Here is a 26666-nt window from a genome sequence, read left to right on the forward strand (position 1 = left end):
CAAGTCTCAGGAGCATTATGTGTGAACAGACAGGATACATTGAATGGCAGTGTGCGCTCACTAAGCTTTTGGTCTGGCTGCTTGGTGCAGTCTGGTGTCTTGTATTCCTGAGTGGGTGACCAAGACCCACCTCCTCATTGGTGACAGCAGCAGCAGAACCAGAGCAGTAGTGCAATGATTGCAGGCCCAAGAGAGAACCCACAGCGAGAGGCTAGCTTGCTTCTTCTCCCTGGAGCCTATCCCTTTAGCACGTGCATAAAATACTAACTTTCTGGGCTAAGTACTGGGACTGTACTCTGGCACTCAGGCAGTAATCATAGTCAATAAGGTATTACAAAATAAAAGCATACACATAGATGGTGCATTAGGGTGTACCAGGTAGTCACTAGAATTCTTCAGAGTGTAGACTCTGGTCTTGAAAACAACTGCTACATTGCAAAGCTGGTGTCACAGGTTTAGAAATAGAAATTAAACTTGATGGAAAAGAATATTATTTTCATATGTAATTTTGGATGAACCAACTATGAACAAGGAAGTCAGTTTTGAAATTACTTTTTTTTTTTTTTTTTTTTTGGGTACGCGGGCCTCTCGTGCAGGCTCAGCGGCCTTGGCTCACGGACCCAGCCGCTCCATGGCATGTGGGATCTCCCAGACCGGGGCACGAACCCATGTCCCCTGCATCGGCAGGAGGACCCTCAACCACTGTGCCACCAGGGAAGCCCTGAAATTACTTTTAATTTTTTTTTTTAATTTATTTTTGGCTGTGTTGGGTCTTAGTTTATGTGCGAGGGCTTTTCTATAGTTGCGGCAAGTGGGGGCCACTTCATCGCACTGCACGGGCCTCTCACTATTGCGGCCTCTCATTGTGGAGCACAGGCTCCAGACGCGAAGCTCAGTGGTTGTGGCTCACGGGCCTAGTTGCTCCGCGGCATGTGAGATCTTTCCAGACCAGGGCTCGAACCTGTGTCCCCTGCATTGGCAGGCAGATTCTTAACCACTGTGCAACCAGGGAAGCCCTTTTAACTTGTTTTTGAAGATACAGCAATAGACTGCATAAACAGGTGTTTTGAATTATATACAAATCCTGAAGCCATTTTTGGTTTCTTGTACAGATTATAGGAAGTGTCCGAGGAAACATTAAAATGCTATTGTATAAATTTACATTTAAAAATTAAAGTCTTGGTCAACCTAGAAGAAATGGACAAATTGCTAAAAATGTACAGTCTCCCAAGACTGAACCAAGAAGAAATAGAAAATATGAACAGACCAATCAGCAGTAATGAAATTGAATCAGTAATTTAAAAAAAAAATCATAAAAACTGCAAGTCCAGGACCAGATGCCTTCACAGGTGAATACTACCAAACATTTAGAGAAGAGTTAACACTTATCCTTCTCAAACTATTCCAAACCATTACAGAGAAAGGAATGCTTTCAAATGCATTCTAGGAGATCAGCATCACCCTAATACCAAAACCAGTCAGTGATATCCCCCCCAAAAAAATTACAGACCAGTATCACTGATGAATATACATACAAAATTCCTCAACAAAATATTAGCAAACTGAATTCAGCAGTACATTATAAGGATCATACACCATGATCCAGTGGGATTTATCCCAGGAATGCAAGGATTATTCAATATCTAAAAATCAATCAGTGTGATACAACACAGTAATAAATTGGAGAATAAAAATAATATGATTATCTTACTAGATGCAGAAAAAGCTTTTGACAAAATTCTACATCCATTTACAATAAAACTCTCAACAAAGTGTGTGCAGAGGGATGTGGCCATATATGATAAGCCCACAGCTAACATCATATTCAGCAATGAAAAGCTAAAAGCATTTCCTCTATGATCAGAAACAAGCCAAGGATGCTCATTCTCACCACTTTTATTCAGCATAGTATTGGTAGTCCTTGCCACAGCAGTCAGACAAGAAAGAGAAATAAGAGGAGTATAAATTGGAAAGGAAGAAGTAAAACTGTCACTGTTTGCAGGTGACATGATATTATACATAGAAAGCTCTAAAGACACTGCCAAAAAACTACTAGAGCCCATCAATGAATTTGGTAAAGTTGCCGGATACAAAATTCGATATAAATTTTGCAATAGAAATCTGTTGCATTTCTATACACTAACAACGGACTATGAAAAAGGTAAATTAAGAAAAGTCTCATTACAGTTGCATCAAAAAGAATAAATACCTAGGAATAAATCTAACTAAGGAGGTAAAAGACCTGTACTTGGGAAACTAAAAGTCACTGATGAAAGAAATTAAAGATTACACAGATGGAAAGGCATACCATGCCCATGGTAGAATTAGTGGTTAAAATGACCATACTACCCAAGGCAATCTATAGATTCAATGCAATACTTATCAAAATACCAGTGGCATTTGTTACAAAACTAGAACAAATAATTCTAAAATTTGTATAGAAGCACAAAAGACCCCAAATAGCCAAAAGCATCTTGAGGGGAAAAAAAAGCTGGAGGTATTATGCTTCCTGATTTCAAACTATACTGCTGAACTACAGTAATCAAAGCTGTGTAGTACTGGCACAAAAACAGAAACATACATCCATAGAACAGAATAGAGCCCAGAAATGAACCCACATTTATATGGTCAATTAATCTATGACAAAGTAAGCAAGAATATACAATGGGGAAAAGACAGCCTCTTCAATAAACAGTTTTGAAAAAACTGGACAGCTATATTCGAAAGAATCAAACTTGCCTGTTTCTTGCACCATGCACAAAAATAAATTCAAAGTGGATTAAAGACTTAAATGTAAGAGCTGAAACCATAAAACTTCTAGAAGACAACATAAGCAGTATTCTCTTTGACATCAGTCTTAGTAATATTTTTTTGGATATGTCTCCTGAGGAAAGGGAAACAAAAAAATAAACAAACAGGACTAATCAAACTGAAAAGTTTTGCACAGTGAAAAAAACTGTCAACAAAAAGAAAAGACCATCTACTGAATGGGAGAAGGTATTTGAAAACCACATATCTGACAAGGGGTTAATATCCGAAATATACAAAGAACTCACAAAACTCAACATCAAAAAACAAACAGGCTGATTTAAAAATGGGCAGAGGATCTAAATAGACATTTTCCCCAAAGAAGACATGCAGATGGCTTCCAGGCACATGAAAAGATGCCCAACATCATGAATCATTCAGGGAAATGCAACTCAAAACTACAATGAGTTATCACCTCACACCTGTCAGAATGGCTTTTATCAAAAAGACAACAAATAGCAAGTGTTGGCAAGGATGTGGAGAAAAGGAAATCCTTGTGCACTGTTGGTGGGACTGTAAACTGGTATAGCCACTATGGAAAACAGTATGAAAATTCCTCAAAAATTTTAAAATAGAACTACCACATGATCCAGCAGTTCCACTTCGGGGTATTCATCTGAAGAAAATGAAAACACTAATTTGCAAAGCTATATGTGCCTTTGTTTATTGGATCATTATTTACAATAGCCAAGATATGAAAGCAATCTAAGCACGCATCAATAGATGAGTGGATAAAGATGTAGTACATACACACACACACACACACACACACACACACACACACACGAATATTACTTAGCCGCTAAGAAATGAAATCTTGCCACTTACAACAACATGGATGGACCTAGAGGGTATTATGCCTAGTGAAATAAGTCAGACAAAGATGAAGTCGTATTATTTCACTTTTTTATGGAATCTAAAAAAACGAAGCAAATGAACAAACAAAACAGAAAGAGAGTTACAGATAACAGAGAGCAGGTGTTTGCCAGCGGAGAGGGAGTTAGGGAGAGGAAAGTAATAGGTGAGGGAGATTAAGAGGAACAAACTGCCAGTTGCAAAATAAATGAGTCACAGTTATGAAATGTATAGTGTGGTGAAAATAGTCGATAACTATATATATCTTTGTATGGTGACATAATATAACTAGACTTATCTTTGTGATCAGTTTGAAGTTTATAAAAATATCGAATCACTACGTTGTATAACAGGAACTAGCACGACATAGGTCAATTATATTTCAAAAACAGACGTCTTAGTAAAAGAGCTGAGATTTGTGGTTACCATAGGTAGGGGTGGGGTGGGGGTGGATTGGATGAAGACAATCAAAAGATACAAACTTCCAGTTATAAGATAAATAAGTACTAGGGATGTGATGTACAACATGATACATATAATTAACACTGCTGTGTGTTATATATGAAAGTTGTTAAGAGAGTAAATCCTAAGTATTCTCATCACAGGAAAAAAATTCAAAAATATATAAAATTAAACTCTTACATATACCTATTTTAGAGAGTTAGTTTTAGAAAACTGTTTCTCAAGAATCTTTATCTCTAGATATATTAAAATTTATGTTTTGAAATAGTGTATCAGAAATTTAGCCCATGTTGTCTGTTTTGCAGTAAGTTTATATAGTTAGTTCTCTATCACTATATCTATTGAGTCTTATAAGTAATGAAATACTTTTAGACTCAAGCATAATTTTAATAGCTTTAAGTATAATTTTGTTTATGATATTTGACCAAGTGGCCCCACATTTTCATTTTGCACTGTCCCCCATCAATTGTGCAGTTATCATTACCTCGTATTTTAAAACTAAACAAAAGAAAAACCTATATGATCATTTTAGTAGATACAGGAAAAACATTTGACAAAATCCAGCATTTATTCCTGATGAAAGCTCTCAAATGAAGAATAAAATAAAGGGCATCTTATAGAAAACTGACCAATGTTGTGCTTAATATTTAAAAACTGAATAGTTTTCTTGACAATATCAGGAACGAGACAAATAGTCTACTCACACTCATTAATATAATGTAACCTGGCTAGTGTAATCAGGGAAGAAAAAGAAAAGGAGGCCAGAGTGGAAAAGAAGTAGAACTGTCTTTATTCACAAAAAAATGATTATGTAGAATGGAATCTACAAGAAAAAAAAAAAAGACTAAAACTTTTAAGTGCATGTAGGCTGCAAGATAAAAATCAATATACAGAAATCAGTTTTATTTCTACATACTACCAGCGATTGATTGGAAAATGAAAAATTTTAAACTATTATTTTCAATAGCGTGAAAAATATTTTTTTGGCTGATGTATCTGGCAAAGATGTGGAAGACCTCACTGAATATTATAGACCATTGCAGAGAGAAATTGAATACCTAAATAAGTGGAGAGAGATACCTTCATGTTCTGTACATGTATACATTTATATATGATACATGTTCATTTATCCAAGTGCTCAATATAGTTTAACATTTTTCTCATTAAAGAGAACTGTAAAAATAAAGAAAGAAAAAAAGAACTGTAAATTCAGAACAATCCCAATCTAAGTCCCAGCAGGTTTTCTTACAGTAATTGACTAGCTGATTCTTAACTTCATATAGAAGTGCCAAGGAGCTAGAATAACAAATAACTTCGAAAAATAAAAGCTAAGTTGTAGCAATAACACTGCCTGATTTCAAGACTTATTATAAAGTTATGGTAAACAAGACAGTGTGGGGCTTCCCTGGTGGCGCAGTGGTTGAGAGTCCGCCTGCCGATGCAGGGGACACGGGTTCGTGCCCCAGTCCGGGAAGATCCCACATGCCATGGAGCGGCTGGGCCTGTGAGCCATGGCCGCTGAGCCTGCGCGTCCGGAGCCTGTGCTCCACAACGGGAGAGGCCACAACAGTGAGAGGCCCGCATACCACACACACACACACAAAAAGACAGTGTGGTGTTAGCATCAAGAAAGACACATAGAGGAGTCGATCAGAATATGGAGCCCAGAAATAAATCCATTCATATATATTATGTCAGAACTTACCAAATTATATAGTTTAAACATATTCAGTTGATTCATCAGCTGTGCCTCACTGAAGCTATTTTGAGATTGCTGTGAAAGTTTCTAAATGGTTGCTCTCAGTTTATTTATGTCATCACATCTTGTTATATACATATATTGGTTGGCAATGATATGCAAACCCCACTTTTGAGTAGCACTGCTTTAGGGACACTTTTCCAAATATTCACCAGGGATGTATAGAAGACTGTCTCTATATTCATAAAACAGAAAAACTAGGATCAACCAGACTATCCATCAAATAGGGGTATCAGTATGTAAATTACAGTACATTCTCAGAGTGGTCTTGTATATATATCTGTGTACAGCAGTGTGGATGAATTTTGGACACTTAGAGTAAAAAATATAAGTCAAAGAAATACAGCATAATATTTCAGTAAATTTCAGAATGTATGTAGAAATTTTTAAAATAAAACAATTTTGATGAAATCCAGTTTCATGATAGCAATACCTCTGTTTTTGGAGGATTTTTCAGTGAAAGGAAGGTATTTATATAGCTGAAAACCACATAGGTATTTTCAGAGATACTGCTCTTCTTGAATGGACTGTATAATGGATGATACATTATCAGGGTACAATTTCCTTGAGTGTGACCATGCCTTTATTCTTAGGAGATAGAATGCTGACGTATTTGGAGTAATGGGTCATGATGTTAGTGTTTAACTAAAATAGTTAATGGTTAAGAAGGGTTTATATAGAGAAAGATAAAGCATATGTGGCAGAAGTTTAACAATTTGTGAATCTGGGTGAAAGGTTTAGAGGTGCTTATTCTACTGCTTAGGCAAACTTGCTATTTTCTGCTTCTTATGTGGAAGTTTTTCTGTTTATATTTTCTGTCTCTACCAGGGTAAGTTTTGATTAAGTTGTATTTTCCTAGGAAATTATTTACTTCTTCTCTTTCAAATGGGTTTGTGTCAAGTTGTACAAAAATAGTCTTTTAAGATTTCTTCATACCTTGTTTCAGTGATTGTTTCTTCCTTATCATTTCTTGTTTTGTATAGTGAGATTTCTCCCCCTTATTTTGTTGATTAGGTTAGGCAGTGATTTGCCTATGTGAATTTTTTCAAAGAACCAGGCTTTTGACTTAATGTGTTCTTTTTTCTGTTTGTTTCATTAACTTCTAATCTAAGAAAACTGTGCAGAAATGAAAAACCTGATTCACATATTCAAAGAGACCACCAGAAATTTGGGGAAACATACCTTAAATAGTCCTAAGACATACCTTAATAAAACTGCTAGACCTTAAAAATGAAGATGTTTTTTATCTTTATTATTTTAAATTTATTATTTATCTGTTTTTACCATTATTATTTCCTTCATACTTCCTACTTTCTTTTACACTACTATTGTCTTTTTCTAGTTTTTTTGAGTCAAGAATTGTTGTTTTCATTCTTTCTTTTTTCATTGGTAGAAATATCTAATGCTGTGAAATTCCTTCTGACCAGTACATGTATCCCATACATCCTCATAAGTAATATTTTCATTAGTTTTTCGTTTTAGAACTTATTCAGCTTTGGTTTATGTTTCCCCTCTCACCAAAGAGCAGTTTACTAGAGTTGTTTTTCAGGTCCAGATGAAAGGTCATTCTTCCCCATTAATTTCTGTTTTTACTGTATTATTACCCATGCATGTTATCTATATCAGTTTTTGTGAATGTTTCATGTACCCTTGAGATGTAAGTATATTTTCTGTTATAAGTTTTGATATTATAAAATTAGATATGAATTTGTAATATGTGTGTAATTATTATATTTAAGTTTTCTATACCCCTCACTCTTTGCTTTAATCCGTCTTTAAATACTTTTCGTATTAGCGTTTTTCTGTTTTTCCTTGCTTCTCTGAGTTCTGCTTCATAAAGTTGTTTGGTGTGTGTAGGTACTCATAACTGTCATTTCTGCACTCAAAGTTAGAGATTTTAGCATTGTAAAGTGTTTCTTTGTCCTTCCTGATATCAAGATTGCACCTCTGCTTCCTTCTTGTTTCCCTTTGTCTGGAATGATACTGTCCATCCCCTTGTTGTTAGCCTTTTTGTGTCATTTTCCCTAAGGGTGTTTTCCCTATACAGTATAGATTTCGGTTTTGTCTGTGACTCACTTTGAAAATCGTTTTGGTTTTATTGGTGAGTTAAGCTCATTCATATTTATTGGTATGACTCCTATGTTTGGTCTTAGTTTTGTCTTGTTACATTTAATGAGTGTATCACATTTACTGAATTTTTCTATTTGGTCTTTTTCCTTTGTTCTTTTTGGAGGGGAGGCAATTAGGAAATTCTGACATTTTCGTTCTACTTTTATACTGATATAATGGCATTAGGTACCCATTTCCTTACTTAACCCTCTATTTGATTTTTCAGGTTTTATTGACATCCTTTAGACTCTATTTTTCTTGTGGCTATTTCTGAGCTTATTCTTATTTCCTGTTTCTTCTCTCCTGTTTCCTGTAGTTTTTAAATTACATTATTTCTGTTTCACCAGGACATGTAACATTTATGTGTTATTATTCTGTCCTTGTTTTCATCCTTATTTTGGTCGTAGAGCTACAGTTAAATGTATTCATTGTTCAGTTTTTCTGCCAGTGTCTCCTGTCAGATCTCAGTTGCTTGAAGTTTGTTCTCTTCTAGAAGGTTTCATGATTATAGTTATTACCTAACTTCATGAATATCTAAACTGGTTTGCCTTTTTCCATAGCTTCTTACTTAAAGGATTATAAATAAAGAATAAAACCGCTTGACTCCCACTTCCTTTTCTTGAAAGTGGTGCTCCGCTGAGCTTTGTTTTGTTTATTGCCAAACCTACATTTATGTTTTTGTTGAGACTTAGTCTTTTCATCCAGAGGATTTTTCTTCATTTTAGTAGTTTTACTAAGGTATGTCTTAGGACTCTTGCAGCTCAGTTTTTCCAGGTTCATGGTCGTCATTTTGAATATGTGGATTAGGTCTTTTATCTCTGGACAATTTTCTCAGATTATGGTTTTTAATTTTAGATTTATTCCATTATTTTCTATTTTTTCCTCTTTATTTTTTTAAATTTTATTTTATTTTTGGCTGCGCTGGGTCTTTGTTGCCGTGCATGGGCTTTCTCTAGTTGTGGCGAGCGGGGGCTACTTTTTTTTGTTGTTGTTGCGGTACGCGGGTCTCTCACTGTTGTGGCCTCTCCCGCTGCGGAGCACAGGCTCCAGACGCACAGGCTCAGTGGCCGTGGCTCATGGGCCGAGCCACTCCGCGGCATGTGGGATCCTCCTGGACTGGGGCACGAACCCGTGTCCCCCGCATCGGCAGGCGGACCCTCAACCACTGCACCACCAGGGAAGCCTCAGGGGGTTACTCTTCATTGCAGTGCATGGGCTTCTCATTGCGGTGGCTTTTCTTGTTGTGGCGTGTGGGCTGTAGGGCGTACGGGCTTCAGTAGTTGTGGCACATGGGCTCAGTAGTTGTGGCTCATGGGCCTTAGAGTGCAGATTCAGTAGTTGTGGTGCACGGGCTTAGTTGCTCCGTGGCATGTGGGGTCTTCCCAGACCAGGGATCGAACCCATGTCCCCTGCCTTGGCAGGCAGATTCTTAATCACTGCACCACCAGGGAAGTCCCTATTTTTTGTCTTTAGAGACTACAGTCACACGTACATACAGTTTTAATTTTTATTTATTATATTTTCACAGACTACATTTTTTTCTGGATGGTGAAATTATAGGTGTTTATTTTTTCCATTTGCTTTTCTGTATTTTCTTTTTTAATTTATTTTTTATTGATGTATAGATGATTTACGATGTGTTAATTTCTGCTGTACAGCAAAGTGATTCAGTTATACATATATGAACATTTTTTTAAATATTCTTTTCCATTATGGTTTATCACAGGATATTGAATATAGTTTCCTGAGCTATACAGTAGGACCTTGTTGTTATCCACACTATGTATAATGGTGCATCCACACTATGTAAAATAGTTTGCACCTTCTAACAACAAACTCCCCCTTCATCCCTCCCCCAACCCCCTCCCCATTGGCAACCACAAGTTTGTTCTCTGAGTCCATTTCTGTTTCGTAGATAAGTTCATTCGTGTTATATTTTATATTCCACATATAAGTGATATCATACGGTATTTGTCTTTCTCTTTTTGACTTCACTTAGTATGATACTCTCTAGTTCCATCCACATTGCTGCAAATGGCATTATTTTATTATTTTTTATGACTGAGTAGTATTCCATTGTATGTAGGTACTACATCTTTATACATTTCTGTGTTGATGGACATTTAGGTTGTTTCCATGTCTTGGCTATTGTGAATAGTGCTGCTATGAACATAGGGGTGCATGTATCTTTTTGAATTATAGTTTTGTCTGGATATATGTCCAGGAGTAGGATTGCTGGATCATGTGGTAACTTTATTTTTTGGCTTTTTGAGGAACCTTCATACTGTTCTCCATAGTGGCTGTACCAACTTACATTCCCACTAACAGTTAGACTGCCTTTTTTTATCCAGAATTTACTTTTCTTATTCAGTTTTCTTCTTTTTTTAGTTTTTTCTTGTTGTGTTTTTGCTGCTTTTATGCCATTTTTTTTTCCATTGCTATTTATTAAAATTTCAGTCAAGTCTGTTTTCTTTTTGGGCTGTTAGTCTGCTTGGGCTGCTATAACAAAATACCACAGACTGAGTAGCTTACAAAACGTATTTATTTTCTCACATTCTAGAGACTAGATGTTCAAGATGAAGGTGCCAACAGGGTTGGTTTCTGGTGAGGCCTCTCTCCTCAGCTTGCAGACAGCACCTTTTCACTGTGTCCTCACATGGCCTTTTCTCTGTGTACATATGGAGAGCAAGTGAGCTCTGGTGTCCCTTCCTCTTCTAATAAGGATCCCATTCCCATCGGCTTAGTGCTCCACCCTTATGACCTCATTTAACCTTCATTACCTCCTTAAAGGCTCTGTCTCCAAGCACATCCACATTGGGGATTAGGGCTTCAACATAGGAATTTGGGAGGGGGCACAATTCAGTCTGTATCTGATGCTTTGTAATTTAAGTCCTAAAGTCACTTTGTCTTTTTTACAGTTTTGACCAGCCCTTGCTTTTCTCCTTAGTCCCACATACTACAAGTCCCTTCATTCGGGTTTCCCAGTAGTCTGAGCTCTGTCAGAACTGTGACATCATCTCAGTATTTTCCCACTCACAGTGGAACTTTTTCTTGCTGGGAGTAATTTTTATTTGTGGTCAATCACCTCTAAGTTTTCTGTCTCTTGTTTTACATGTGTTTACCACAGTCTCCAGCTGACTCTTTTCGTAGATATGGGCTCTATCTCAGTTTCTTCTGTATTTGAATATTTATTTCCTTACTTAGTGGTGATATGAAGTTAGTAGTATTCTGTATCTCCTAGTTGTGCCAAAGTCATGGATTGTTGCTGGTAATTTTATTTGTTCTCCTTATATTGACATTTTTAGTTTTTTGGAGGATTCATAGAGAGATTCAAATTTAAAGAGTTTCTGTTATTCCTCAGATGTTGGAAACCAAATGTATGTGTTCTAATAACAGTTTCCTCTCCCTTTTTGTATTATACTGGCCATTTTCGTTCTTTTGTATTTTCACCTGAAACCCTAGAAATAGGAAAAATACATACTTGCAGTTATTTTCATCCCTGGAGAATAGACAAGAAAGCAAAGTCAGCTACAAACAATGTAGGGCATTTGTATATAGTATATAGGTCTCGTTCCATAAGAAATGTGTTAATGTTCATGTGATGAGATTAATTTTTCTTGTTTCTAGAAGTCTGGAAGACTGATCACATGAAAGAAAAGAGCCAAGAAAACCAGCCTAAACATGTGTGGGAAGTTGTATTCATCAATAACAAAATGCTGACTAAAGAACAAGGTAATGTAATAGGAAAACCACTTAACTTGGACACAGATTCTTTTCCTTCCAGAAAAATACTCTGTGGGTGTGACTCATGTGGAATGAACTTCAGCTATGTTTCAGAATTCGTTATCAATAAGAAAAACTATTTAGGAAAAAAGACTGATGAATTTAATGCCTGTGGAAAATTGCTACCCAATATTAAACATGAGAAAACTCACACTAGAGAAAAAAGTGAATTTTTTAAAAATGGGAAAACGGTCAGTCATAATGAGGATCCTATTCAGCTTGAGAAGATTCAAACTTTAGAGCAAAATTTTGAATATAGCATATATCGAGAAACCTTCCTTGAAAAGGCAGTATTGTATACACACAAAAGAGAGATCACTGAAGGGAATGACTGTGAATATGATGAATATGGGAGAAGGTTCTGTGATAACTCATCCTTCTTGTTCCATCAGATAACTCCCCCAAAGGAAAATCACTATGAACTTAGTAATGGTGGGAAATCCTTATGTGTGAAGTCCACCCTTTTGAAACATCATGGGGCACATTTGAGATACTATGAATGTGATGAAAGTGGGAATAATTTCAGGAGGAAGTTGTACCTCTCACAGCTTCAGAAAACTCATACAGGAGAGAAACACTTTGAATGTAACGAATGTGGGAAAGCTTTTTGGGAGAAGTCACACCTCACTCGACATCAGAGGATACACACAGGAGAGAAACGCTTTCAATGTAATGAATGTGGAAAAACTTTCTGGGAGAAGTCAAACCTCACTAAACATCAGAGATCACACACGGGGGAGAAACCCTATGAATGCAGTGAATGTGGGAAAGCCTTCAGCCACAAGTCAGCCCTCACATTACACCAGAGAACACACACGGGGGAGAAACCCTATCAGTGTAATGCATGTGGGAAAACTTTTTACCAGAAGTCAGACCTCACTAAACATCAGAGAACACACACAGGACTGAAACCCTATGAATGTTATGAATGTGGGAAATCCTTCTGTATGAATTCACACCTTACAGTACATCAGAGAACTCATACAGGTGAGAAACCCTTTGAGTGTCCTGAGTGTGGGAAATCTTTCTGTCAGAAGTCACATCTTACACAACATCAGAGAACTCACTTAGGAGATAAACCCTATGAATGCAGTGCATGTGGGAAAACTTTCTACCACAAGTCAGTACTCACCAGGCATCAGATAATTCATACAGGGTTGAAACCTTATGAATGTTATGAATGTGGGAAAACCTTCTGCTTGAAGTCTGACCTTACGGTACATCAGAGAACTCACACGGGGGAGAAACCCTTTGCATGCCCTGAATGTGGGAAGTTTTTCAGCCATAAGTCAACCCTCTCTCAACACTATAGAACCCATACAGGGGAGAAACCCTATGAATGTCATGAATGTGGAAAAATCTTCTATAATAAATCATACCTAACTAAACATAACAGAACACATACAGGGGAGAAACCTTATGAGTGTGGTGAATGTGGGAAAACCTTCTGCCAGAAATCACAGCTCACTCAGCACCAGAGAATTCACATAGGGGAGAAACCCTATGAATGTAGTGAATGTGGAAAGGCTTTCTGCCATAAGTCAGCTTTAATCGTACATCAGAGAACACATACAGAAGAAAAACCCTATAAATGTAATGAATGTGGAAAATCTTTTTGTGTGAAATCAGGACTTACTTTGCATCAGAGAAAACACACAGGGGAAAAGCCTTATGAATGTAATGAATGTGGAAAATCCTTCAGTCACAAATCATCCCTCACGGTGCATAACAGGGCTCACACAGGGGAGAAATCTTGTCAATGTAATGAATGTGGGAAAGTTTTTTACCGTAAATCGGACCTTGCTAAACATCAGAGATCACACACAGGGGAGAAGCCCTATGAATGTAACACATGTGGGAAAACGTTCTCTCAGAAGTCAAACCTCATTGTACATCAGAGAACACACACAGGAGAAAAATCTTATGATTGAAGTGCATATTAGAAATGTTGAGCATTTCAGACAATTCACACCATGGAGAAAGCTCTGTTGACATCCTGAATGTTCAGTAACCTTCATCCACAAACTGGCCTTATTTTACTCCAAAGTAATGACATGGGACATATCTCTAGACTGCAACAAGTATAGGACAGTCTTGTTAAGAGGTAACATTCCATTGAACGTCACGTAACTAATACTGGCATAAAACCTCACAGATATTTTGATTTTGTAAAAATTGTAGCAAAAATACAAACTAGGTTATGTCATAATTTATGTTGGGGAGAAGTCTGTCCATTTGAGACATATGGCTTGAAGATTTTCTTTAGAGGTAATCAAACATTAGAAGGTAGAAGTTGTGTTTTGGTTTTGATGTCATAGTTATTTTTAGGAAACAAATTGTAATTTATAGATGTGTATTGTGCAATGTAAAACTTTAAAAACTAAAAGAAAAAGAATAGTAAAATAGACTCACAAGAAGTTGCAGTAATAGTACATAAAATTCTCATGTGCCCTTTACAAAGCTTCCTCTGATAGTAATGTTACGTAACCATAGCAATTCTCAAGTACAAGAAATTGATGGCACTCTACTACTAAGTCAGATACAGACCTTATTCATATTTCACCATGTAGTCTGTGTGTTTATGTGTGTATTTCTATGAAATTTTATGGTTTATATATTTGAGTTAACTTTCACCGGTTGCAAAATCAAAAAGGAATCTGGAATCTGTATTACAATAAGATTATAAAGTAATCAGGATTTCACAATGAGAAGTTTCCTTGTATTAATAATCACAGCCTTTCTGCCACCCTGATTTTGGTAACCATTTGAATATGAAGCTTTTTAAAAGCAGAGATAAATTGAGTAATTAGGGCAACAGCATTAAACACCTGTGAAGTATCCCTTAAGTTCACAGGGCTTAGGTATGTACGTTATATAAACTATATGTTTCCTACACAAAACAGAATTTAATGAAATGGTGAATAGAAAATAGATACTCCTAGTTTAGCAGTTGTTAACAACATTAGGCACATCTCCCATGTGTGTAGGGCCTGGAGCAACAGTTCAATAAAAGGAAGCCCACAAAGCTAATGTCTAACATTTTAAAACTTATATATCAAAATAACAGAATGTTCAATAAAATGTATTCTATGCATGGGGATATCTAGGCCCTACTCCCATTGCCCCTTTTCTCTTTTCACCCATGGTTCATCGCAAACCATGATGTGCCTTGAGTATACATATGTAAATACTCTAGCCTTCAGCCTAAATTTATCCAAACCCTGTGTAAGCAACTGCTTTCCAAGACAGGGTCCAGGAAAGAAGCCTCAGACTAGATGACACTCAGGGCTGTAAATTAGACTGTAAATTCAAGGGTCTGGTGTACCCAGAGATCTGGGCCCTTAATGACTGTTGATTCTGTGAGAAGGAGGATTGAGCCTGGAGCAGGGCCAGAGTAGAACTAGAGTGGTGCTTTTATTGATGGGGCAAAGGTGATATACTAAATTACATGATCAGATTATATAAATAATTAGGTTAAGCTAATAATCTAAGATTACATGACCAAATGATCTTAGATTGCACACAGAGTCTAAGCTTCCATTTTAGGAAACTAGACAACTAAGAGCAAATTAAGTCCAAGGAATAAAAAAACAAAGGAATAATGAGAATTCAGGCAGATATCAGAATAATTGAAAACAGGAAACCAATAGAGAAAATCAGTAAAACCAAAAGCTGGTTCTTTGAGAAGGTCAATAAAATTGATAAATCTCTAGCCAGTTTAACTAAGAAAAACAGAAGACACAAGTTGCTAATATCAGGAATGAAAGAGAGCCATAACTACTGATCCCATGAGCATGAAAAGGATTATAAAGAAATGTTATGGACAACTGTGAGCCCACAAATTTGATAACCTAGATGAAATGGGCCAATTCCTTGAAAGACACAATCTGCCAAAACTCACAGAAGGATAAATTGGAATAGGCATATATCTATTCAAGAAATTGAATCAATTTTTAATCTTCCAAATCAGAAAGTATTAGGCCCAGATGTTTTCACTGGTGAATTCTACCCAATTAAGGAAGAAATTTTACAATATCTAACAGAATGTAAAATTCTACAATATCTAACAGAATGTAAAAGCAGAGAGAATACTTCTTACTCATTGTATGAGGCCAGCATTACCCTAATTATAAAACCAGGCAAAGACATAACAAGAAAGGAAAACTACATACCCATATCTCATGAACATAGATATAGAAATTTTCAACAAAATATCTGCAAATTGAATCCAACAATGTATAAAAAGAATTACATGCCATGATCAAGTGGGATTCATCCAGGTATGCAAGACTGGTTCAACATTTAATAATCAATTAATGTAACCCATCATGTCAACAGACTAAAGAAGAAATATTATATGATCATATCAATAGGTGCAGAAAAACATTTCAGAAAATCTTAACACCCATTCGTGATAAATAAGAAACTCTCAGTAAGCTAGGAATACTAACTTACTATAAATAAATACTAAGGAATTTCCTTAACTTGGTAATAAACAGCTATAAAAATCCTACAGCTAGCATCATACTTAGTGGTGAGAAACTAGTTGCTTTCCCAGTAAGATAAGGAACAATGCAAGGAGGTCCCCTCTCACTACACCTTTTCAGCATCCTTCAGGAAGTCCTAGCTAATGCAGTAAGACAAGTAAGGGAAATAAAAGGTACAGACTTGGAAGGAAGAGATAAAACTATCTACGTTCACAGATAACATGATTGTCTATGTAGAAAATTCCAGAGAAACAACAACAAAACCTCCTGACACTAGTAAGCAATTACAGCAAGGTTACAGGTTATAATGCTCAAGCAGGTGATAAAAAGAAATGAGCTATCAAGTAACAGACACACAGAAGAACCTTAGATGTGTATTGCTAAATGAAAGAAGTCAATCTGAAAAGGCTTTATACTGTATGATTCCAACTGTAATGCATTCTCATAAAGGCAAAACTGTGGAGACAGCAAGAAGATCAGGGGTCCGGGGTGAAGGTGGGAGGGATGAATACATGGATTACAGAGAATTTTTAGGATGGTGAAACTATCCTGTAGGATACTGTAATGGTGGATACATGTCATTGATTTGTCAAAACCTACAAAATGTAAAACACAAAGGGTCAATCCTAATGTAAACTATGGATTTCAGTTGTAAAACTGTATCAGTATTGGCTCATCAGTTGTAAAAATGTACCACAGTAATGCAAGATATTAATAATATGGAACACTGTGGAGGGAGGTGGAGGTGAAGGGGTATATAGGAATTCTGTGCCTTCTGCTCATTTTTTCTGTAACCCTAAAACTACTCGAAAAAATGGAGTGTATTAAATAAATAAACAACCCTGCCTCATATAACAGTATAGATTAATCTGTGAGGATGCTTTCTTACATGTTTACAAAATTGAAAACTCACATCACTCAGTACCAATTTTCCCATGTGGGGTTGGGCTGGGGAGGGGAATGCATTCTCAGAAATCATATATTGACAACCACTGAAGCATATCTTCAATTACAGCTTTCTGCTTTTCTAAGACTTATTACCTTTTTTTGGAATTATCTTAAATTCCTTACCTCTCATTATAACATCTTGTTTCTGTACTAAAGTTTTTGCTTGTCAGTCATATGTTTTTGCACTGCAGCTATAATCACTAATGAATATTTGGGTTGTTTTTATAGTCTTCATAATACTTTATTTATTTAAATATTTATTTAATTATTTATTTGGCTGTGCTGGGTCTTGGTTGCAGCCTGCGGGATCTTTGTTGCAGCATGAGGGATCTAGTTTCCTGACCAGGGGTCAAACCCGGACCCCCTGCATTGGGAGTGCGGGGTTTTAACCACTGAACCACCAGGGAAGTCCCCAAAATACTTTAAATTACAGCAACTTAAGGCCCAGCGTAATAGAGTCTCTTAACACCTGAAACTAAAAGGGCCTCTAATGTCCTAACTACACATTTCCCTCCCCATTCTACTCCCACAGATAAGGTCCTGTAATCAGACAATCCTCCTGTCTTACCAAGGCGACCAGGTGTACCTGTGGTTCTTGCTTTTCCCTGAGTAGAAAGTTTTACTTCCCTACCAGCCCGCAAGATTATCCAGAAAAGCCAGTCCCATCCTCTCACAGGAACCAGGGGTCACTGCACCCTCTTGATAGTACAGAGCCATTTCCCACAACCCGTGGTTGTTCCCTCTATTCCCAAGTGCACTACCTGTGTGACCTTGGATGGCATGTGGTGCCCTCTTGCCTGGCCTGTGAATATGCATAACTAGTAAACTTATGTAGATCTCACCTGTCCAGTGTGAGATGTCATGTGTTCAGCTATTCCATTACCCCAGGGCAGGAATCCCACCACCAGCAGAGTGACTAGAAGGCAGTTGATACAGTTGGCATCATGAGCAGGATTATCCATCCAAGACAGGTCACCTAGTCAGTGTTAGCTAATTGCTCTTGGCTAACTGGTTCTGTGATGTGGCAGAGGCCACTTGGGATAGAACCACCAATCGCTGGTAGGCTTGCACTTTGGTCTGCTCTGCTCTGTGTTCTTTTTTTGGAGTGTCGCTCTCCCTTCCCACTCTGAGAGGCTGTTGTCGCTAAGAGAGAATTATTAATTGGCTATGCCCCTGTGTGGCTTGCCATTGGGTTCAGTCTGTTTGGCAGGTGGTCTCTGAGCTACCTATGAGGCTGGCTGCTGGACTTTGATACTCTCCCTTGTAACCACCCAGAAGGTCCATGCCATGGGTGATTGGATAGAGACAAAAACTGAAAGCCAAGACTTTACATGGCTAGAAATCCAAAATAACTGAGGAAATTTGCACCGAGAAAACAGAGAAAGAAACCTGCATGACAGAAAAAAAAGACCACAGCCATGGCAGACAGAGGATGTTCAATCAATCAACCTCTGGGTTATGGGCCCAGCATGCTTTTGCTGCACCACCTGCTACCTATTTCTATGTTGTAAAAAAAAAAAAGAAAGAAAGAAAGAAGATTCTGTGCTCATAGTTAGAGGGGAAAACTCCCATCCTGTGGCACAGCAAAGAGGTTAATTCAAATGCAACTTAAGCCTGGGACCCTTAAGCCATATGCAGAAACCATTGCCATGGAGCAGGCCCCTAACCCTGACAATCCTGATCGGAGGCTCTCTGGAGATGGAATTTGTAAGTTTGATTAGAGTAAAAAGAACCCCCCCTCCTCAGAAGTATATCCAGTAACCACAAAAAGAAAAGAAATGGAAAGAAAGAATGAAGGGAGGGAGGCAGACTTAGACACAAGGAGAGGAAACAACAAAATAACTGATACAAAGGTCCACAGTTTTTTGTTTTTGTTTTTAATTGAGGTATAGTTGCTGTACAATATTATGTTAGGTCCACAGTTTGACCCAATTGGAAATCCAGAATTTACTAAAATAATTTACACAACAAAAGATAAAAGGGTGCTGATTGGCTTTTATACCTTCCAAATTAACTTTAGTGTTAACTCTTATATCTACTGAAATGTACCATTGGCAAACTTTCATGGCCTTAATACAGGGTTCAGTTTATAGTTATACCTGAGCATCCCACTAAATGTAATCACGTTACTCCTAAAATCTTAGAGGAGTTATTGAACATAAAATAGTGCTATAGACTCAATTGTGTATTGTTCCAAAATTCATAATGTTGAAATCTAATCGCCAGTGTGATGGTATTTGGAGGTTGGGCTTTTGGGGGTGATTGGGTTATGAGGACAGAGCCCTCATGAATGGGGTTAGTGCCCTTACAATAGAAACTCCAGAGAATTCCCTTGCTGCTTCTGTCATATGAGGACTTAGGAAAAGACAGCCATCTGTGAACCAGGAAGTGGGTCCTCACCAGACATCTGGCACCTTGATCTTGGACTTCTCAGCCTCTAGAACTGTGAGAAATAAATTTTTGTTGTTTATAAGGCACTCAGTCCATTGTATTTTATTATAGCAGCCCAAACAGACTGAGTCATTTAGAAGAAATAGACAGTATTTCTGTTGGTTAAGGTGAAACATCCTAAGATTCATAGTACCCATTGATTTAATTTTAACATAATCCCATAGAAGGCATGGATGCTCTGATCCAGTGAATAATAAAATTATATTTTTGGCACTTAAAAATTGGATTGACAAAATGGGACCCCGTGTATCGTATACCCCAACTGAAACCATTATAAAGACCTATCTAGAGAAGTGGTTATCACCTCTGCTTCTCTGTTTAATGGTCCAGTTTAGCTTATTCTTAGTCTGGAAATAATGATGGTGCTTCACAAGGGATTATCACAACCTTAATGCTATGGCCCATCTGTTAAGGACCCAGTACCCAATTTATTAAAATTATTGCTTCCATCCAAATAGCAAGTAGTAAATATTTTCTTATTCCAGGTTTGGCTAATATGTTCTGTTCAGTGCTCTTTTCAACAGCCTCTCAGCCACAGTTTGCCTTCACCTCTGAAGGGACACCAGACACCTTTACCAGGCTACCCGTGGGATACCTCAGCAACTCTGCCATTGCACAGTCTTCGTGGGCAATACCTTAACTGCATCCAGTTTTCTCCAGGAGCACAGGTATGACATTACATTGATGACATCCTCCTCTGAGGAAATTCATTTCACAAATCCACTTGGGACATACAAATACCCACAAAAGAACTCACAAAAAGAGGCATAAGTTATTTCACCACACATAACACAAAGATCTACCCCCTCAGTTAAGTTCCTGAAAATTATTTGTAAACCAAGGGCCGCTCCATCCCCAAGAAGCAGCTATTGGCTGTTTTTTTGGTTGTTTTTTCATTGTGTGTTCTTAACACACACAGTGTTAATACAGATATGTCCTTTAGTCCTTTTTGGGTTCTGTAGGCAACATATTTCCCCACTTAAAAATTTTTTTTAATCTCACTGATGCTGTTACTTTCAAATTGGCCCAACTTGTATAGGGCCTTCTCCAAGAGCAGGCTCAAGAATCAGTCCAAATTGAAATCAACAGGTACTCTCATTCATGCCCTCAGAGACTCTTTCACTGTGGAGGCTTTAGCAGCCTCCTGGAATCCAAACCAAGGCTGCAAGGAATACCATGCTGGTGGATGAGGCATTCTGTAAATCTCTTGATGTCGGTTTTGACAGATGCATTGCAGGCAGGGAAGGCAAATCCATGTACTCCAAATCTTTTGATGGCAGGTACAGAATACTATCTGTTTTGTGATGGGAATGATCTAATGCAGTCACCCTGATAACAAGTGGCTAAGCTGATCCATCCACGGAATGGTGCCAAGTTGGTTGGTAGTTGGTGGTCTCTACTGCTGGCAGATTAGGCACTTAACAGGGACTTTAGCCAGATCGGCCTTGACGAGAGTAAGTCCGTTTTGTTGAGCCCATGCATAATCTCTTTCACTGCCGCTGTGGCCACTTCATTCATGAGCCCACTGGGCAATGCCAGAAGTGGCTGGGAAAAGGGCCTGACTGACAGGAGATTGGCATCCATAGAATGTGTCCTTAATTATTCAGTCCTCCAGTGAGGTTACTCTTTGGTGAGCGTTCACATGGTACACAAATACCTTCACTCTGCCCGTTTGGAAAGGTCTGGGCATGCACCTCTTCCCGAGAACTCCTTTTCAAAGATTTTCCAGTGTACCCCTTCTTAGTCCTTGACCATTTAGCTAAACCATTAGCCACTGTACATAAATACGTGTAGACCCATAACTTTGGCCATCTCTGCTTCCAGGCAAAATAAACCAGGTGCACTGCTCAAATTTCTTCCCCTTTGGATGATTTCCTTTTACCACTGACTTTCAGGACCATCTCAGAGTGGGGCTGCATACTGTGCAGAATCATCTAACCCAAGCCTGAGGTTTTTTCTTTCTCAGTCATCTGGTCATAGGGAACTCCTCATGAGGCCATAGCTGTGGATTTGGGGGGGGTGGGGGCAGCTTGGGGTTAACAGATATACTAAAAGCATTTGTAGGCATTGAGGATCTCAGCTCCATTGAAATCTGTTCTTATTTTCCCGTCCCAGTTTTCAGGATTCTGTTCCCTACCAGTCAATGCCCTAACTTGTAATGAGGCTGTGTAAGGTTGGAAATTCAGTTTACACAGTAGTTAAGCTACCCAACAGATTTGTCACTGGGTTTCCTTTCATAAATCTCAGCCCTGCAGCTTTAGGGGATGAGGTGCTTTCAAGATTATCATTGAAGCTTTAAGGTCCCTGTGTGGATCTTGAGCTGGGAATTTAAATCCCCGAGCTTCTCATCTTCGTTCTCCAGCACATTTAGAAGTAACAACCAGTTCCATTATACTCCTTGTGTTCACTAAAATATCTAGGGGAGAAAATACTTGATTTCCCAGAGCCTTGCTTTCTATAGGCACTTGATTACAGGTATCTAAAGGTAATAATTTGAGTATCTGTATTGCCACTGCATGTCATGGACTATCAGTGCCCCTTTACAACTGAAACAGGATCTTTAATAGCTTTATATCTTACTCTAGTCAGATAACAGAATCTAATTAAGAAAAACAAGACCCAATTCAGAAAAGCCAGACCCAGTTTGGTACAAATTTATGATTCAGGAAGGATTTAATTAGAGACATAGAACCATAAGAAGAGTGCGTAAGGGATTTATTACAGGGCTTTGGCTTTCTACAGCTGTGGGAACTGGTTAAGCAGTCTCTATAAGGTTGTTGTCTTCATGTCTGATGAAGGCGCTTGAAGTCCACAGAGCAGACAATAAGGAAAGGAAGGTGGATATAATGTGGAAGAGAGCAAAAACAAACGAGAACTCACAACCATGAGTAGCGCCGACGAGGATGGGTTAAAACTGGAGTCAATTCTCATTGCCTCTGACCTTGATGGTGTGGTGTCCTACAGAAGCTTGGTCCCTTAGTCACTGAGGTGGTGTGTGCATCGGAGGAGCTGAAGGATCCATGTGGAACACAGTCGTAGAGGTGTCTCATGCCAATGAGGTGGTCAGTAGATCAGCAGTAGCATGTGAGAGATACAAAATGGCTGTTACATCACTTATGCCCTCCAAGTCTTGCACAAGAATCTCTTTTATGGTCCACCCAATGGGAAACATATAGGAAAAGGAATTTTGGGAAATGTAATTCAGCCTCGCCTAGGTAACACATTACAGAGCAACCACATTGGCCTATGAAGGAACTGTGAAATTAGTTCAATGAATCAGAGGTAATATTTTTAAAGAAATAAAACATAATATCAGAATTCATTATAGATATAGGTAAATACTGTTTTATGAAAAATATTTAAAGTCAGTTATATGGTATCCTGGACTGAAGTGGTTTTCCCCCAGATCCATCCTAATGTGACTGTTTTGGAGGTAGAGCCCTTAAAGAGAGAAAGTTAAATGAGGTCATAAGGGTGGGGCCCTAATCCAACATGACTGGAGTCTTTATAAGAAGAGGAGGAGACCCAGGGATGATCATTGCAGAAAGAAAAGGCCATGCAAGGACACAGTGAGAAGGCAGCCATTTGCAAGCCAAGGAGAGAGGCCTCAGGAGAAAACAAATCTACCAACACCTTGACCGTGGACTTCCAGCTTCCAAAACTGAGCCAAATAAATTTCAGTTAAGTCACCTAGTCTGTGGTGATATTTTGTTATGGCAGCTGAATGTTTGTGTCCCACCACCCCAATTCATATGTTGAAATCTAATCTCCAGCGTGATGGCATTAGAAGGTGGGGCAGTTGCGAAGTGATTATGTCTGGACAGTGGAGCCCTCATGAATGGGATCCCCAGCCTTTCCACCATGTGAGGACACAGTGAGAAATTGCTGTCTGTTAACCAGGAAGACAGTTCACACTAGAATGCAACCATACTTGTGCATTAACCTTGGACTTCCCAGCCTCCAGAACTGTGCAAAATAAATTTCTGTTGTTTATAAGCTATACAGTCTGTGGTATTTTGTTATAGCAGCCTGAATGACTAAGGCAGCAGCCTTAGCAGACTAGTACATGTGTGTACTAAAGATTGAATCAGTCTTCTGGCAGCTTTTTTTAAAAAAAACTAAGACAATCTTTCTAGAGCAGTTTCAGGTTCATAGCAAAATTGAGGGGAAGGTACAGAGAGTTCCCATTTCCCACACATGCACAGCCTCCTGTGTTACCAACATCCCACACCAGAGTGGTGTGTATGTTATAATTGATGAGCCTACATTGACACATTGTAAAAGTCCATCATTTACATTGCAGTTCACTCTTGGTATTGTACATCCTATGGTTTGGACAAACGTATTGATGACATTTATCCATCATTATGGTATACTGAGTATTTTCACTGCCCTAGAATTCCTCCACACTCTGCCTTTTCGTCCTTCCATCTCCACCCCAACTCCTGATTTTTTTATTGTCTCCATAGTTTTTCGTTTTCTGTAAACTCTTTATCCCACTTTAATACTTTAGTTTTTTGCCAAGGTATCATTTAGCATACAAAATATTTTACTTAGTCTCTTTGTTATTTTATAGTCCCTCAGTAGAATATAAACTCCATCAGAACTGGGAGTTTTATCTATTTTACGCACTACTATGAATCCAGTGCCTAAAACTGGCACATTGTTAATATTCAATGAGTGAGGGGCTTCCTAATATTCAATGAGTGAGGGGCTTCCCTGGTGGTCCAGTGGTAAAGAATCTGCCTTCCAGTGCAGGGGACACGGGTTCAATCCCTGGTCGGGGAACTGAGATCCCACATGCGGCGGAGCAACTAAGCCTGCGTGCTGCAACTACTGAGCTCGCATGCCTCAACTAGAGAGGCAGTGTGCCACAAACAGCAGAGCCCACGCGCTCTGGAACTCGCGCACCACAACTACAGAGCCCATGCACGCTGGAGCCTGCTCGCCACAACTAGAGAAAACCCGCGCATCGCAACGAAGAGCCCACACGCTGAAACCTAAGATCCTGCGTGCCTCAACGAAGATTCCACGTGCCGCAACTAAGACCCTACGCAGCCAAAAATAAATCTTTTAAAAAACTGTTGAACGAATGTATTGGATCATGAATTTAAATGTATTTCTTACTGTAAATTGAGGTTGAAGATATTTGCAAACTTTGGCAATGTCTTACAGGAGTAAACATAGTCTTATACAATTCAGCTATTGCGCTCCTGGGTAATACTCAACGTATTTGAAAATTTAGATTCACACAGAAGCCTGCATATGAATATTTATAGCAGGTTTATTTCCAAAATTGGAAGTAACCACGATATGCTTCAGTAGGTGAATGGTTAAGCAAACTGTGGTACATCTATACAATGGAATATTATTCATTGATAAGAAGCGAGGTGTTAAGTCACTAAAAGTCATGGAGGAATCATAAATGCATATTGCTTAGTGAAGGAAGCCAGTCTGAAAGGGCTGTACAATGTATGATTCATATTATATGACCTTGGAAGAGGCAAAACTATAGAGATAGTAAAAAGATAAGTATTTGCAAGACCCTTAGGGGGACATTGGGAGGGTTAAATAGATGAAGCACAGAATATTTTTTCCTGATTGGTGAAGCTGTTTATTATTCTGTGTGATACCATAATGTTAGATACATGACATTATGCATTTGTCCAAACCCAAAGAAGTTTACAGCACAAATAGGGAGTAAGCAAATTTAAAAATCATTGAGGAGTCCAAGGAATACCAGGAAGTATTGCAGACTATGACAAGAGAATCTGTGTAACAACTTCCCTGAAGGAGGTGGGCAGAAAAGGTGCTAAGTAACTTTGGAGATGAGACTGTTAGCCTCAAGACAAAAGAAACTGCACATAAGCACTCTAGGTGATAAAGTTGTTTTCCATGGGGTACAGGTTAGCAATTCTGATTTATACTGGAATGGAACAGTTAAGTAAGTGGATGGCAGATGAGGGAGCCAGGTTTATCACTATTGCATTGGGAGGTTACATATCAACAAGAAGAGGAGGCTAGAATGATCCACGTGGTACTCTGGATTAGAGTTGGAAACATCAGTATGAACTCATGTTTAATTTAATATAGATACATATGGTTATATATGAGAATTATATAAATAGGCTTATATACACGTTAGTATACACAAAATATTCCCTTGCTCTGTCATCTGAGAGACTATAAAAACACCAAAACCCTAATAGCAGTATGTACATGCAGTGCCCAGATCTTGGTTCCTAAAACCATATTCCCATAAAAGGAACCAGGGCTTCTTGGAGAAGTTGCTGATTGTAGGTCTTGGGCAGGAAATAAATAGAAGAAACCTGGAGCCTCTTATAGTGCTAGAATGTAAGGAAGTGCTCAAACAAAAAAATACCACCTTGATGAGGGTATGTCAAAGGACCACAGGAGCCAATCATACTGATACAAATTATTGAATAAATGGGGGAGAACAGAGGTCATATGTAAAATTCCAAATAATTTATGTAGATTGCCACCAAGGAATTAGAGCCTAACTCCCCATTCCTGTGGCTGTGCATGGTTACTTCTAAAGTGTACCGTATGGAAAGAAAGACATAAAAATATAACAACCATGGAGAAACTGGACAAACAAGTGATCAAGGTCAGTATCAGTAGTGGTAAGTCATGTTGATGGTGTGTACCTCTGGTCTGATGTGATGAAAGTGGCATTTTATGTGCTTTTCCTCCCCAAATCCCACAACCACAGTTTAAGAAAAATTTCAGATTTCAGCCAAGAGGAATACTGAAAAGTACCTGACCAGTACATCTCAAAACTGTGAAGTTCATACAAAACAAGGAAAATCTGAGAAACTGTTGTAGCCAAGAAATGCTTAAGTTGATATGACAACCAAATGTAATGTGATATGCTGGATGGGGTCCTGGAACAGTAGATGACATTAGATGAAAACCAAGGAAATCTGAGTAAAGTGTGGATGTTAGTTAATAGTAATTGATCAATATTGGTTCACTAATTGTAA

The 26666-nt window shown here is 38.2% G+C and overlaps 1 protein-coding gene across 1 annotated transcript in view; it reads left to right on the forward strand.

The window, feature by feature from the left end:
- LOC103069424 (zinc finger protein 33B-like) overlaps window positions 1-14093 on the forward strand; it is a 29640-nt gene extending 15547 nt beyond the window's left edge. The window contains 2 exon segments of the mRNA XM_082931416.1: window positions 11624-13692; window positions 13694-14093. Coding sequence (XP_082787542.1) covers window positions 11624-13692; window positions 13694-13768 — 2144 coding nt within the window. The 3' untranslated portion in view covers window positions 13769-14093.
- Window positions 14094-26666: the final 12573 nt, after the last annotated feature.

Source organism: Lipotes vexillifer, unplaced genomic scaffold, assembly GCF_000442215.2.
Source record: "Lipotes vexillifer unplaced genomic scaffold, Lipotes_vexillifer_v1.1 scaffold1181, whole genome shotgun sequence".
Taxonomy (NCBI): Eukaryota; Metazoa; Chordata; class Mammalia; order Artiodactyla; family Lipotidae; genus Lipotes; species Lipotes vexillifer.